At 46.5% G+C, this 14075-nt stretch overlaps 1 protein-coding gene across 1 annotated transcript; it reads left to right on the top strand.

The window, feature by feature from the left end:
- The first annotated feature begins 555 nt into the window (after nt 1–555).
- LOC123487329 (mannosyl-oligosaccharide 1,2-alpha-mannosidase IC-like) lies at nt 556–13794 on the top strand. Its single transcript, XM_045218544.1, has 2 exons — nt 556–2276; nt 13605–13794. The coding sequence occupies exons 1-2, from the start codon at nt 1707–1709 to the stop codon at nt 13734–13736; spliced, it is 702 nt and encodes a 233-aa protein (XP_045074479.1). The 5' UTR covers nt 556–1706; the 3' UTR covers nt 13737–13794.
- The last annotated feature ends 281 nt before the right edge of the window (nt 13795–14075 follow it).

Genomic DNA, 14075 nt, shown 5'->3' with positions numbered 1-14075 from the left:
TCTGGACAACAGCATGTCTGCAATTTATCATCGGCTCTCCCCTCTCTTCTTATATGCAGAGGTAGAACTTTCCGAACTTTTGGCATGTGATCAGCATACTGTTCTAGGCAATGGAAGCCTACAATTCTTCATTACACATCCAATGTTTAATCTGATCCATTTTATTACCTTCCATATTAGATGTTGTCTTATAATGTCTATAGACATAAACATCATTTTGGTAGTTTATTCATCATAAATACTATTTTGGCTACTTTGAGTTGTTAATGTATGGAGTGATGACAGCTGCCAGGGATTATTATGTCCCTAAATACATTTAAAAAAGGCACAAAAAAACAACAACTAAATGGCTAAAAATAGCTTTATATTTGTAATATTTTCGATATATATGCTCACCCAATCGGTAGGCTAAAATTAGATTATTCAATACTGCACTTTTGGGAATAGGACCCACAACCCCATTGGTTCATAACTGACCGCTCAGAGAGCCCGATAAACCCCCTGCTGCGAGTCACCCTTTGACTGTGGGTTCGTATACCTTTAACATGTTTTGACAAGCCGCGGTGGGTATCCATCAAGAGAGCCCGATCAACCCACTCGGTTTAACAACAGTATTCGTTTCACTCTAGCCTATATTTTATTTATTCTTTCTCCCCCTCTGCGCTGGTGGCGAGCAAGCGGGCGAACACGGTACAGCAAGGGTGCGCACGAGAAGACAAACCGTAGACGGCGGGTGGAAGACACGGTGTTTTGACGGGATTGAACTGCAAGCTACACTATATCTCTTAGATGGTTGTATCTTAGCCTCCATTCTACGGATTTTTGGAAGCTAAAACAAATTCGTGCGTGTATGGGACACGGTCTTCGTTCACCTTCGCTGTGTGGGTTGTGTGCTGCGTATTGAGATATGATGAGAGGCTGAAGAGCGTGCAGATTTCTAACGGACGGTGGCGGCATTAATAAATATACGTTTTCATACAGAAGCAGCATCCGCCTACCTTACAGGAAACAAACCCAGATGCTTGTGCTTGTGATTCTTCGCTTTTACAGATCATTCTGTGACCTGCAACGGGGACCGCTATGAACGGACTTGCTGATAAAGACGCTCTATGCATTCTTTTACCATCTGTTGATGTATTTTTGATGATTGGCACACCTTGGAATAATGAAGATAAGATCAACTTTACTTTGGTTTTGTGATGGGTGCATTTTATGATCAATAGGCTACGTAAAGTAACGAAACTTCTGTGTCATTATAGAGTATATTCCGCATATTCCGTTATTTTACATCCATAGATTTAGTGCGGATTACGCAAACACAGTGGCATTAATTATAAACCTGTCTTTTTCTTTGTGAATGTGAGATATTGAAAAAGAGGAAAAACATAAAATGCATGTGCTATGACTGTCATAACCTGTACATGCTAATGTAAGGTACACATTATTGATCTCATTGCCAAACGTGATTGCTAAAGGTAACCTTTGCCTATGCAGGTTCAATCGATTGCACGATAAGGAGAGTTCTGGCAATCAGTTTGTCACAGGGGTGTGTTTTTCAGCCCCTCATATCAACTTTTACACATGCAACAAGACACATAGAAAAGCTTTCCAGCAGAGAGGGTGTGAGAGTGGAGTGTTGTCTAACCATTGTAGCCTAGAGCCTACTCCTGAATAAGTTTAGGCAATCATAAAGAACACATTTTTCAATGGTTTTCCGAAAGTTGCCCGGTGTGTCGGCATCGGGCATGGGTCTTCGCCTATCCCAGAAATTCGTGTTTCTACTTTTTCTCTCGGGCTTGGTAACTCTGTGTTTCGGGGCCTTATTCTTCTTACCTGACTCTGTCCGTTTGAAACGTATTTTTCTCTCAAAGACGGAGAGCCAGCCAGTAACGGTAGAGTCTGAGAATGATGTAAGGGAGCATCTTAAGAAGGGAGCGAAGGACCCAGAACATCTCCGGGGCATCACCTCGGCCAAAGGGGAGACAAGCACAAAACTCAAAGCCTTGAGCCGCAAGCCCTCTGTCACCAATGAGGCTAAAACGGATAAGAAAGTCGCTGGCGGGGAAGCGTTGGAGGACATGATGCTGTCGAGGTCTAAAACGGATTCGGTTTCTAAGGATGAGAAAGTGACCTCGTCTTCTAACCAGGGTGCCAACACGGATACTTCTTTCGATTACAACAAGTTTAAAAAATGTCTGCTAAAGCCGCCCTTGGGGATCGAACATGGCAAGCCGAGCGACCCTCAGACCCTTCAGCGTCGGGAGAAAGTCAAGGAGGTAAGATGACAAGCAGTCACAGTGTAATACAGTTATTTACACAACAGCTCGGGGATCCATGTCCTAAGCTGTCAAAGCATTGTAGCCAAATTGTCTCAATAGGATATGCCACTGCAATGTAATATACAAGTAATCAACATGTGCGTAATTACACATCAAGCTGCCGACGAAAATTGAGGTTTTGATGTGGCCAGTGGCGATAATATGGAAAAGATGGTCCAAACATGCACTCTGTGATCTCTGATAAGGTTTTAGGCTAGACATCTTACAGTCACACAGATTGTTAGTGACTATGCAAAATGATATGCATCATTGTTAGTGCATAACACAATGCTTATAGATATGAGGCATTGAGGATAATGAAGGTGATTTTATGGACACACACACACACAGCACTGTCTACACACCAACTATTATTATGTTTGCATCACTTGCTATGGGCAGACTGCTACAGGACTACCTCCAGGGTTATGGCAGCAGCCTGCTGTTGTTCAGCTCTGTGAAGTTCAGTAATGCCTGAGAGTGAGAGCGTATGTCTGTACTGTATCACACATCCTCATCCACTCAGGGCAGGGGAGAGAGCAGAGGAGGCAGGGGATAGTGTTGGGACAAACAGGCAGTGTCCAGCGTGCGTGGATGGCTTTGGGACATTGCATGTGACAGGGATGTGGCATGTTGTCATTTCCACTTACTCTGTTGTCACCTTCTCACTGTCCTCACATGCCTCCCTTCTATCTGGAGGTCATGTTGTTACGTGATAACCAACAGTCCCACACCATGGTCAGTAACATTTGTCCAAGTATTGAATCAGCGGAATGTCCTGACTTATTTCTACAGCTTTGATAACACTCTTTGAAAGTGAATGTCAATGTGACATTTTACATTTATATTTTGCTGATCTAAGCAAGGTTTCTGTCTGGAGGTCATTGAGTATATACCTACTAACCTGGAAGAAAGTTATTTCCACTGTACCTCCCAAACATTTGTGTCCACTCCAGTCTAGTGTATGTTTCAGTTGCACTGCCTTGAATGAAGCACTGAATGAAGCACTTCCCCCCAAAAAAACACATTGCTTTAGAAAAGCATAGAGGTTAACAACTAGCTGGCTGGCTCTAGTGGCTGGCTATCTATAGGTTAGTGCATGGGTCCCCAATTACATTCAGCCGTGGGCCGATTTTTCCTTGAGCGGATGGTCGTTGGGCTGGAACATAGTTATCAATAATTTGTACACTGCAAATTGACTGCAAGAATCCCAAACAGATCATTTAAAACCTTGATTACACTGGGATACGATCACATATGCCTTTCTATTTATGCGTGGGAATACTTAGGAACAGATTTCCTAAATTAAAATCACTTTGAGATGATTTTCAGGGGATTTTACAGTCTTTTATGTCTCACAGCGGGCCGCCTATTGGGGAACCCTGGACTGGTATCTGTTCTTGCTGTTTCCCATTGTTACGTGAGATTCCACAGTTTCAGGCCATTTGTCAGAGTTCCAGAACCATCATCTCTATTCCTGGTGCTTCACATTCACAATGCCAATCCCATGGCTGTGTCCCAAATGGCACCCTATTCCCTACATAGTGCACTACTTTTGACCAGAGACCTATGGGCCATGGTCAAAAGTAGTCCACTATATAGGGAATAGGGTGCCATTTCAGATGCAGGTCATGCCTGTGGTGGCCACATTACAAGCCTGTGGTTTGTCTGGGTTCATAGTCATAGCGATTTAAGAACAAACACAAAAACAACATGCATCCAAACCCTTTTTATGTCGGGCATTTATGAAGGATGATGAAGAATGAGCAGTAGTAAATTACCCTCACGTTCTATATTGAGTTGCTGTCTGACTGTGCTGTGGCAGACATTGCAACAGCAGGGCTACAAACACTTGATATTTGATGGGAAAATAACTAGCGAAGGCAGCGAGAGTGTTGCCTTGTGATCTTATGATCAGCCCAAAGCAATGGCCTAATGTGCCCGCTGAGCTCATGTCCTAACAAATATAAATGGGCTTCAGTTTCTCAACAAACTGCCAAGGCGGTAAGTGGCACCTCCGTGTGTGCCAACTGCCAAGAGAGGGTGGCAAAGGATGGCACAGGAGACAATGGCAGGTAAATGTTTGAGGGCTTTTTCCTGGCCAAAACTGACATGATGCCTCTAAACAAAGCCAATTGTTCAGGTGTGTGTGTGCTTGCGTGCATGTTTGTGTTTGAACAGCCCTCCTTTGCTAGTCCTCATCAGGAGGAAATGTCCTCAAAACTCCTCCCTCTTTATTCTTCTAACTATCTGATCTTCTGTCTCATTGAGTTCCTGCATGGTTTTGGTGCTGCCTAATTGGGTTCCTGCATGGTTTTGGTGCTGCCTAATTGGGTTCCTGCATGGTTTTGGTGCTGCCTAATTGGGTTCCTGCATGGTTTTGGTGCTGACTAATTGGGTTCCTGCATGGTTTTGGTGCAGCCTCATTGGGTTCTTGCATGGTTTTGGTGGTGCCTCATTGGCCCTTGAAGAGCTGATATCAGGGAGGCGGCTATTGGCAGATTACCCCAAGTCTGTTCTAGTCATTGCTGAATCAACAGGAAGTTGATCTCTCTTCTCTTTTAAATGTTCCTTACTTTACCTTTAGACAAGGTTATTAGTCAGTGTAGAAAAGCACAGTGTAGTTACGGTGCAGGGGGCTGCTGCGGCGGTACATCACAACAAACACAATCGTCAGAGCAAACAGAGCGTCTGACATGAATTGAGGAATGCTAATCTTTTTCTCCCCATCGCGGAGCTGACACACACACACACACATACACACACACACACTCTCTCCCACAAACACACACACACACTCTCCCACAAACACAAACACATACACACACACACACACACACACACTCTCCCACAAACACACACACACACACCACACACACACCACACACACACACACAAACACTCCCACAAACACACACACACACACCACACACCACACACACACACACGCACAGGCCTCTTTATCTGTCGTATCTTACTGTCTGCACAACACCACACACCAAACATCAAGCAGCTCTTTTTTAAAAATGTCTCCCTCTGTAAAGCAGAAGATTTGCTCTTCGTTCTCTATTTCTTTTTCCAGAGCTGGATGTGTCAGCACAGGCAAATAAAGGCAGTGAATGTGCAAATGCAAAATGTACAACTGCAATGTGAAGACACAATTTGTGTTTGGTTTGCCTCGGTAAGAGATATTTGTATGGGGACACTGTAACACAGTGAAGGGGATCAGCGTCACTGCTTGCTGTTCACAGTACTGCAGCGAAGGGACAGACACATTGCAGGCTTTCTGTGGCAGAGAGAGCCTCCTAATGTTGCGATAAAGCTACAGTCCCCCAGGGCTCTGTGTGTGTGTGCGTGTGCGCATGCCCGTGCATGTGGTTGCATATCTCTGCTTGTATGTGTTTTGACCATGTTGGTTATCATTTGAATAAGATGTTCGGTAATTGTTGTCTGAAGTGTTGCCACAACTGTCGTAACAAACTGAAAATCCAAACACCAGTCCAGCATATAAACTTCATCTGGCTTGTCAGACTTGTTTGAGACGACAGATCATTTAAGGCCAAATCAGTTCTCCTTTTCTGAATGAAAACTCTGAGAGTAAGTACTTTTGAGGGTATTCTTAAAATATTCCCACAACAGTTTTTTCTCTACAAGAGAAGCCAGTGGAACATCATGGTAAACCACAAGCAAAGTTTACGTCATAAAACATAATGTTTAGTTTTTTCACTTCCGTCACTGTAGAGTTTATTAGTCTCCCACCCCCTCTCTTCCCCCCAAAGAAACACCCACCAGCCAACTTCTGAAAATATGTTGACTGTCTATCTTATGAAAACCCCCATGAGTTGTGAAAAGGAAATGGGTGACTGGCTGAATTAGAAGCTCCAGTTAAAAATAGGCTCTGTGTCCTGCTGCTGTCCTCCAGTCAGTTGTGTGCGGTGACCTCCCTCAACCTCCTGTTCCTGTCTCCAGCTAAGGGCCAGGTGCACCGAGGGGACTTCACCTTGGGCTGGGAAATGGCCGCTTATCGAGCGGGGCCCCTGTTGGAATACTTTAGAAATGCATCCGGGTGCGCCGAGGGGACGTCACCCTGGGCTGGGAAATTGCTGTTTACCGAGTGGGGCCATGCCCCTGTTGGAATACTTTAGAAATGCATCCTTCGCTGTTACCTTCCTTATTTCCTTCTTGGTTTCCTTTCATGTTTCCTTGAGGTAAGCACAGGTCTATAATTGATTGGATAGGTATAGCCTAAGCAATGTTGCACATTTACATTTACATTTACGTCATTTAGCAGACGCTCTTATCCAGAGCGACTTACAAATTGGTGCATTCACCTTATAGCCAGTGGGATAACAACTTTACAATATATTATTATTATTATTATTATTTTATTTTATTTTGGGTGGGGTGGGGTAAGGGGGGGTAGAAGGATTACTTTATCCTATCCCATGTATTCCTTAAAGAGGTGGGGTTTCAAGTGTCTCCGGAAGGTGGTGAGTGACTCCGCTGTCCTGGCGTCGTGAGGGAGCTTGTTCCACCATTGGGGTGCCAGAGCAGCGAACAGTTTTGACTGGGCTGAGCGGGAACTGTGCTTCCGCAGAGGTAGGGGGCCAGCAGGCCAGAGGTGGATGAACGCAATGCCCTCGTTTGGGTGTAGGGACTGATCAGAGCCTGAAGGTACGGAGGTGCCGTTCCCCTCACAGCTCCGTAGGCAAGCACCTTGGTCTTGTAGCAGATGCGAGCTTCAACTGGAAGCCAGTGGAGTGTGTGGAGTAGCGGGGTGACGTGAGAGAACTTGGGAAGGTTGAACACCAGACGGGCTGCGGCATTCTGGATGAGTTGTAGGGGTTTAATGGCACAGGCAGGGAGCCCAGCCAACAGCGAGTTGCAGTAATCCAGACGGGAGATGACAAGTGCCTGGATTAGGACCTGTGCCGCTTCCTGTGTAAGGCAGGGTCATACTCTCCGAATGTTGTAGAGCATGAACCTACAGGATCGGGTCACCACCTTGATGTTAGCTGAGAACAACAGGGTGTTGTCCAGGGTCACGCCAAGGCTCTTCGCACTCTGGGAGGAGGACACAACGGAGTTGTCAACCGTGATGGCGAGATCATGGAATGGGCAGTCCTTCCCCGGGAGGAAGAGCAGCTCCGTCTTGCCGAGGTTCAGCTTGAGGTGGTGATCCGTCATCCACACTGATATGTCTGCCAGACATGCAGAGATGCGATTCGCCACCTGGTTATCAGAAGGGGGAAAGGAGAAGATTAGTTGTGTGTCGTCTGTGTAGCAATGATAGGAGAGGCCATGTGAGGATATGACAGAGCCAAGTGACTTGGTGTATAGCGAGAATAGGAGAGGGCCTAGAACTGAGCCCTGGGGGACACCATTGGTGAGAGCATGTGGTGCAGAGACAGATTCTCGCCACGCCACTTGGTAGGAGCGACCGGTCAGGTAGGACGCAATCCAAGAGTGAGCCACGCCGGAGATGCCCAACTCGGAGAGGGTGGAGAGGAGGATCTGATGGTTCACAGTATCAAAGGCAGCAGATAGGTCTAGAAGGACAAGAGCAGAGGAGAGAGAGTTAGCTTTAGCAGTGCGGAGAGCCTCCGTGACACAGAGAAGAGCAGTCTCAGTTGAATGACCAGTCTTGAAACCTGACTGGTTTGGATCAAGAAGGTCATTCTGAGAGAGATAGCAAGAGAGTTGGCTAAAGCCGGCACGCTCAAGAGTTTTGGAGAGAAAAGAAAGAAGGGATACTGGTCTGTAGTTGTTGACATCAGAGGGATTGAGTGTTGGTTTTTTGAGAAGGGGTGCAACTTTCGCTCTCTTGAAGACGGAAGGGACATAGCCAGCGGTCATGGATGAGTTGATGAGCGAGGTGAGGTAAGGGAGAAGGTCACCGGAGATGGTCTGGAGAAGAGAGGAGGGGATAGGGTCAAGCGGGCAGGTTGTTGGGCGGCCGGCCGTCACAAGTCGCAAGATTTCATCTGGAGAGAGAGGGGAGAAAGAAGTCAAAGCATAGGGTAGGGCAGTGTGAGCAGGACCAGCAGTGTCATTTGACTTAACAAACGAGGATCGGATGTCGTCAACCTTCTTTTCAAAATGGTTGACGAAGTCATCCACAGAGAGGGAGGAGGGGGGGAGGAGGATTCAGCAGGGAGGAGAAGGTGGCAAAGAGCTTCCTAGGGTTAGAGGTAGATGCTTGGAATTTAGAGTGGTAGAAAGTGGCTTTAGCAGCAGAAACAGATGAAGAAAATGTAGAGAGGAGGGAGTGAAAAGATGCCAGGTCCGCAGGGAGTCTAGTTTTCCTCCATTTCCGCTCGGCTGCCTGTAGCCCTGTTCTGTGAGCTCGCAATGAGTCGTCAAGCCACGGAGCAGGAGGGGAGGACCGAGCCGGCCGGGAGGATAGGGGACATAGAGAGTCAAAGGATGCAGAAAGGGAGGAGAGGAGGGTTGAGGAGGCAGAATCAGGAGATTGGAGGGAGAAGGATTGAGCAGAGGGAAGAGATGATAAGATGGAAGAGGAGAGTAGCGGGAGAGAGAGAGCGAAGGTTGCGACGGCGCATTACCATCTGAGTAGGGGCAGAGTGAGTAGTGTTGGAGGAGAGGGAGAGAGAAAAGGATACAAAGTAGTGGTCGGAGACATGGAGGGGAGTTGCAGTGAGATTAGTAGAAGAACAGCATCTAGTAAAGATGAGGTCAAGCGTATTGCCTGCCTTGTGAGTAGGGGGGGACAGTGAGAGGGTGAGGTCAAAAGAGGAGAGGAATGGAAAGAAGGAGGCAGAGAGAAATGAGTCAAAGGTAGACGTAGGGAGGTTGAAGTCACCCAGAACTGTGAGGGGTGAGCCATCCTCAGGAAAGGAACTTGTCAAGCTCATTGATGAACTCTCCAAGGGAACCTGGAGGGCGATAAATGACAAGGATGTTAAGCTTGAATGGGCTAGTGACTGTGACAGCATGGAATTCAAATGAGGAGATAGACAGATGGGTCAGGGGAAAAAGAGAGAATGTCCACTTGGGAGAGATGAGGATTCCTGTGCCACCACACTGCTGACCAGATGCTCTCGGGTATGCGAGAACACATGGTCAGACGAGGAGAGAGCAGTAGGAGTAGCAGTGTTTTCAGTGGTAATCCATGTTTCCGTCAGCGCCAAGAAGTCGAGGGACTGGAGGGTGAGCATAGGCTGAGATGAACTCTGCCTTGTTGGCCGCAGATCTGCAGTTCCAGAGGCTGCCTGAGACCTGGAACTCCACGTGGGTCGTGCGTGCAGGGACCACCAGGTTAGAGAGGCAGCAGCCACGCGGTGTAAGGCGTTTGTATAGCCTGTGCGGAGAGGAGAGAACAGGGATAGACAGAGGCATAGTTGACAGGCTACAGAAAATGGCTACAATAATGCAAAGGAGATCGGAATGAAATGAACTAAACATCTGGGAAAGCGAGAGAGCGGTGCCTCCCTCACTTATGTTTCACTGAAACACCCAAATGTAACTCTCCCAACTTCCACCTCAGAAACTATAATTGTTGTAAACTACAGCGGTTCAATGTTTTCTAGGAATAGACTAACTTAGTTTATTCAGCTAGCTAACTTGGTACAGTATTCTTCTGTGAAAACCGTCCAGGGCACCTAGTCATATGATGCCACAGCCAACTAGCATGCCGGACTCCAACAACACGGTTTAGCACCAATACTCGGCCACAACAAACCACCAGTGTGTCAACACGCCAAGCAGATCATTCGTGTCCGTGTCTAACGTTGTGGGTTAGTCCCGACAGCTTGAGCGAGTCCGTCGTCAACTTATTCAGTCAGTTAGTTAGCTAGAATAGTTAGCATACTAGCTAGCCATTGCTTTCTGCCAACAAAGAAACCCCTCCTCCCACGGCATGAACACACAGAGATAGCCAAGCTAACGTTAACTAGTCACCCATGTCCCGAATTCCCTTGAACGACTCTGGCTACCAGTATGTAAAAACAAAACACAAATGTATGTTATAACTTACCCCTAGCAGCTACTGTTAGCTAGCCAAGTGCAAAGCTAGCCACTGAATTGACTCAGCCAGTTCGCGTCTGTTCGCTAGGTCGTTCCAGCTATTGTTTAGTAGCTATCCAGGTAGCAACAAGTTACCTACATTTCGAGCACATTAGCAACTTACTACCTAACGTTAACGCTTCAGACAATGAGGTTAGAAAAACAGCTGAATGGTAGGCATTATTGTATGTAATTATTGTAGGCAGCTAGCTGGCGTAATTACAGGTACTCTCAGGCGTGAAACAACTATCCACAGTTGCTAATAGTTACCAGTAGCTACCTGCTAGCTAGTCCAGGTAGCAGAGCATATGAGCGGAGTGGAGCGGTGAGAATCTCAGCTCCTCGCTCACGGAGCTGTTCACCCCTCCGCTCCCCCCGCTCAAAGCCACATCAGGCCAGTCCGCTCATTATCGCTCAGCGCTCAACGCAGTTTGCATCGCGCTCCACTCAAATCGACCCCCACTCACTCCAAAAAAGGAACAAAATCTGCATGTATTTCACTTTTAGCTTAAACCACAGCCTTACTTTATCTCCCCGAATTTGTTGCATACAGACTCATCTCGGATTATCCATTCTGTCTTGAAACGGGATCTAACACTGACGCTAAAATGAGATGTTAATCAGTATAGTATATTCCATAGCGAATTGACACGTTGTTTGCCAATGTTTCTGCAAAAGCAGCGATGCCCATTGGAAGTGCAGCGTGAGTGTAATCGGTGAGCAGGGATTTGATTTTTGTGACAGCAGGGAGGATCATCCCCAGGTTCCCCAGCTCCTTCTGCATTTTGTCTGTGAGGTCTGCTAGTGGTGTCAGCACACTGACAAGGTGCGTCAGCTGCCGTACTTGATTCAGGGTGATGTTAGCAACATTAGACTTGAGTTTGTTTTGCCATAACGGGTCTTTTTGGAACAACCGGATGAACGACTGAATCATCCGCAGCTGGCTGCTCCATCGAATGGCGCAGGCATTTGTGGGGCGGACACCTAATTGGTCGGTTTCCTCTGTGCTCTTGCGTACACTTTTCACCAGGTGCCCGACTTTCACTAACAGCCTATTAATGTTGTCGTGCTCGTTAAAGGCGTTTTTGATCGCCAGCTGAAGCATGTGAATGGGGCATCTCAGATGTAAATTTTTCTTGGGGGTGTAGCCCGGTTGAGCTGCGCTGGCGAAGTGTTGCATCCCTTCGCGTTCTCCTTTACTCAGCGGTTCATAGTCCATGAAAATAATTTCAAAAAAATGCTACATCCAGCTCTCTTTTTCTCTCCCTTGTTATGGTTGGGCCTTTGCGTGCAGTGAATACACTTTTGAATTCCTCAACCCTTTTCTCTTGTTGCTGCTGCTGCTCCTCTCGCTCTATAAAATACAAATTCATGGACGACACAAATTTAATTAAACAGATGGATTCTGGGTCAGGCTTGAGCATGCTTCAGACTCGTGGTGTGAGCGAGCGAAATTGGAGCGGGACATAAGGCGACGCTCCGTCCTTTTAAAAATGCCGCTCTGCGCTCTGTTCAAAATCCGTCCGCTCACGCTCCACGCTCGCTCCCGCTCCACTCCGCTCATATGCTCTGCCAGGTAGTGGGTTAGCTAGCTTCGTGCTTCACCGGGCTCAGTCGAATACAATACTTACCTACAATAATTACAAACAACAACTCACGATAACTACCTACAATACCTAACTACAATCTAAATACATAGTTTAAGCTTTACTCGACAAAGCTTAAACTATGTATATAAGCCATATAAGCCAAGCTTACCTCCCGCCAGAGAGAGACACAACCTCACCCGACGATATTACAACTCACCAATCCAACCAATTAGATCTGTGATGAAGGATGCTTTTTTTCTCCCTCCCTGCGGGCCTCTGTGGGGGTGGAGGAGCGGGAAACTGTTGTGTTTCATCGCTGGCTCGGTGGAAGAAGTGCAAATGTCAGACGCTGGTGTTTGTTATGTGAGCCCATATATTTTCTCTGGCCCGTGCATGTGGAGGAGTTTGCAGCTGAGCCCGTTGGGTATTGGAATATTGCGCAAGTCGATAGCAGCTGAGTGTGATATTACAGACATGTCGAAGCAATACCTACTCTGTTTTTGTAGGCCTATCCACAGACAAAGACAACTTCCTGTGCCTGAAGCAGAGTACAGTCATGGTGGTTTGATTAGATGTAAGTCGAACAATGTCAGGTATTGCACATCCCCACAGGAAATAGCCGGAGAAAACGAGTGAAGCGATAGAGCAGGAGAGGGAAAAGGAAGGATAACAGTGGAGAGAAGCTGTTAGCTTGCATCCTTTTTGCATTCAAGGACGTTTTTCTCCCCTTCCTTTGTACAGAGGGCACTAGCTCCTGGGCAAGTCTCTGTAGTGTGTGTGTGTGTGTGTGTGTGTGTGTGTGTGTGTGTGTGTGTGTGTGTGTGTGTGTGTGTGTGTGTGTGTGTGTTGGGGGCCAGGAGGGAAGCTTCATCTCTGGAAGTAAAATATTATGTTACAGCACATCTTTAATGAATGGAGGACTCACTCTGCTTTAGTCTCGAAAACCTGACCCTAGGCAACAGCGACTAGGGTCTGGTTTCAATGATGGACTCTGTTGGCATAGAGGAACTACGTCAATGACTATATCACTACTTTATCTGCTTGAGTAAAATACTAAATAGTAGCTAGCAAGATGGACATCATTGATTTTTTATTTTTTTTTCCGGATGTGGCTAGTTTGCATCAACTACCTTCCCTAAAACCACTGCAAAGGTTTTGCCTGCAAAGTTTGATTTCAAATCGTGACGTTCTGGCATGTCTGCCTTATGATTTGTTGGGAGAGTTGTCTGTTTGAAGAGGACCCACCTCTGAATCCCCCCTGTATCTTTACCAAAAAAGTCTGCAATTGAAACCAGACCCTAGTCGCTGTTGCCTAGGGTCAGGTTTTCGAGACTAACTCTGCCTGGATTCTCTTCCAGGGAAAGGCACTTTGAGGCTATCATCAGTGCCTCACTGTTTAAGGGAGAGAGTATCCCACTACTTCATAAACACCAGTGAAGGAGGACCTATTTATTACGCAACTTATTTTCTCTCAATTCAGGGAGAGCTTTGTGAGGTCTGAGTGTGTGTATTGTGGTGTGTGTGTGTGTGTGTGTGCGCATAGGTGTAAGAGAGAGTCGTTTAGCTCACATTGGAATGAAAAGGCGTGAGGGGGTCCAAAAGTCACATACAGCTAGTGGTAGAAAAAAGTGATTTGCTGACGTGGCTAACTTGACCATTTGACTTTCTACAGATGTGTCGCCAAATTACACAGAAAAAGTTATCTGTGGAACATGCTACATTTTGGTCTGCCTCCCCTGGTCCGGTAAGAAGAGTCAGTTTGTTTGTTGTACTTTTCACATGCACCCCTACTTGTTTACCATAGCCTGTGTGTTGCGTCACTTTCCAGTAAAAGCCACCTGGTCTTACAGGTCACTCACAGTGTTGGCCTTGTTTTTGGGACTGCAGGAGCACAGAGGGATACAAGGATTTTGGATTTTAAATGATGATGAAGTTGGAGTAAATTCTGTTTTTGCGTTTTTAGTTCTTTCGACTTCTATTTGACTTATTATACTATTTCTTATTCCCATAAAACAACATTGTAATCTCTCTCTCTCTCTCTCTCTCTCTCTCTCTCTCTCTCTCTCTCTCTCTCTCTCTCTCTCTCTCTCTCTCTCTCTCTCTCTCTCTCTCTCTCTCTCTCTCTCTCTCTCTCTCTCTCTCT

This window comes from Coregonus clupeaformis, unplaced genomic scaffold (assembly GCF_020615455.1).
Source record: "Coregonus clupeaformis isolate EN_2021a unplaced genomic scaffold, ASM2061545v1 scaf1657, whole genome shotgun sequence".
Taxonomy (NCBI): domain Eukaryota; kingdom Metazoa; phylum Chordata; class Actinopteri; order Salmoniformes; family Salmonidae; genus Coregonus; species Coregonus clupeaformis.
The sequence above is the reverse complement of the archived record's forward strand: the minus strand, read 5'-3'. Positions and strand labels throughout refer to the sequence as shown.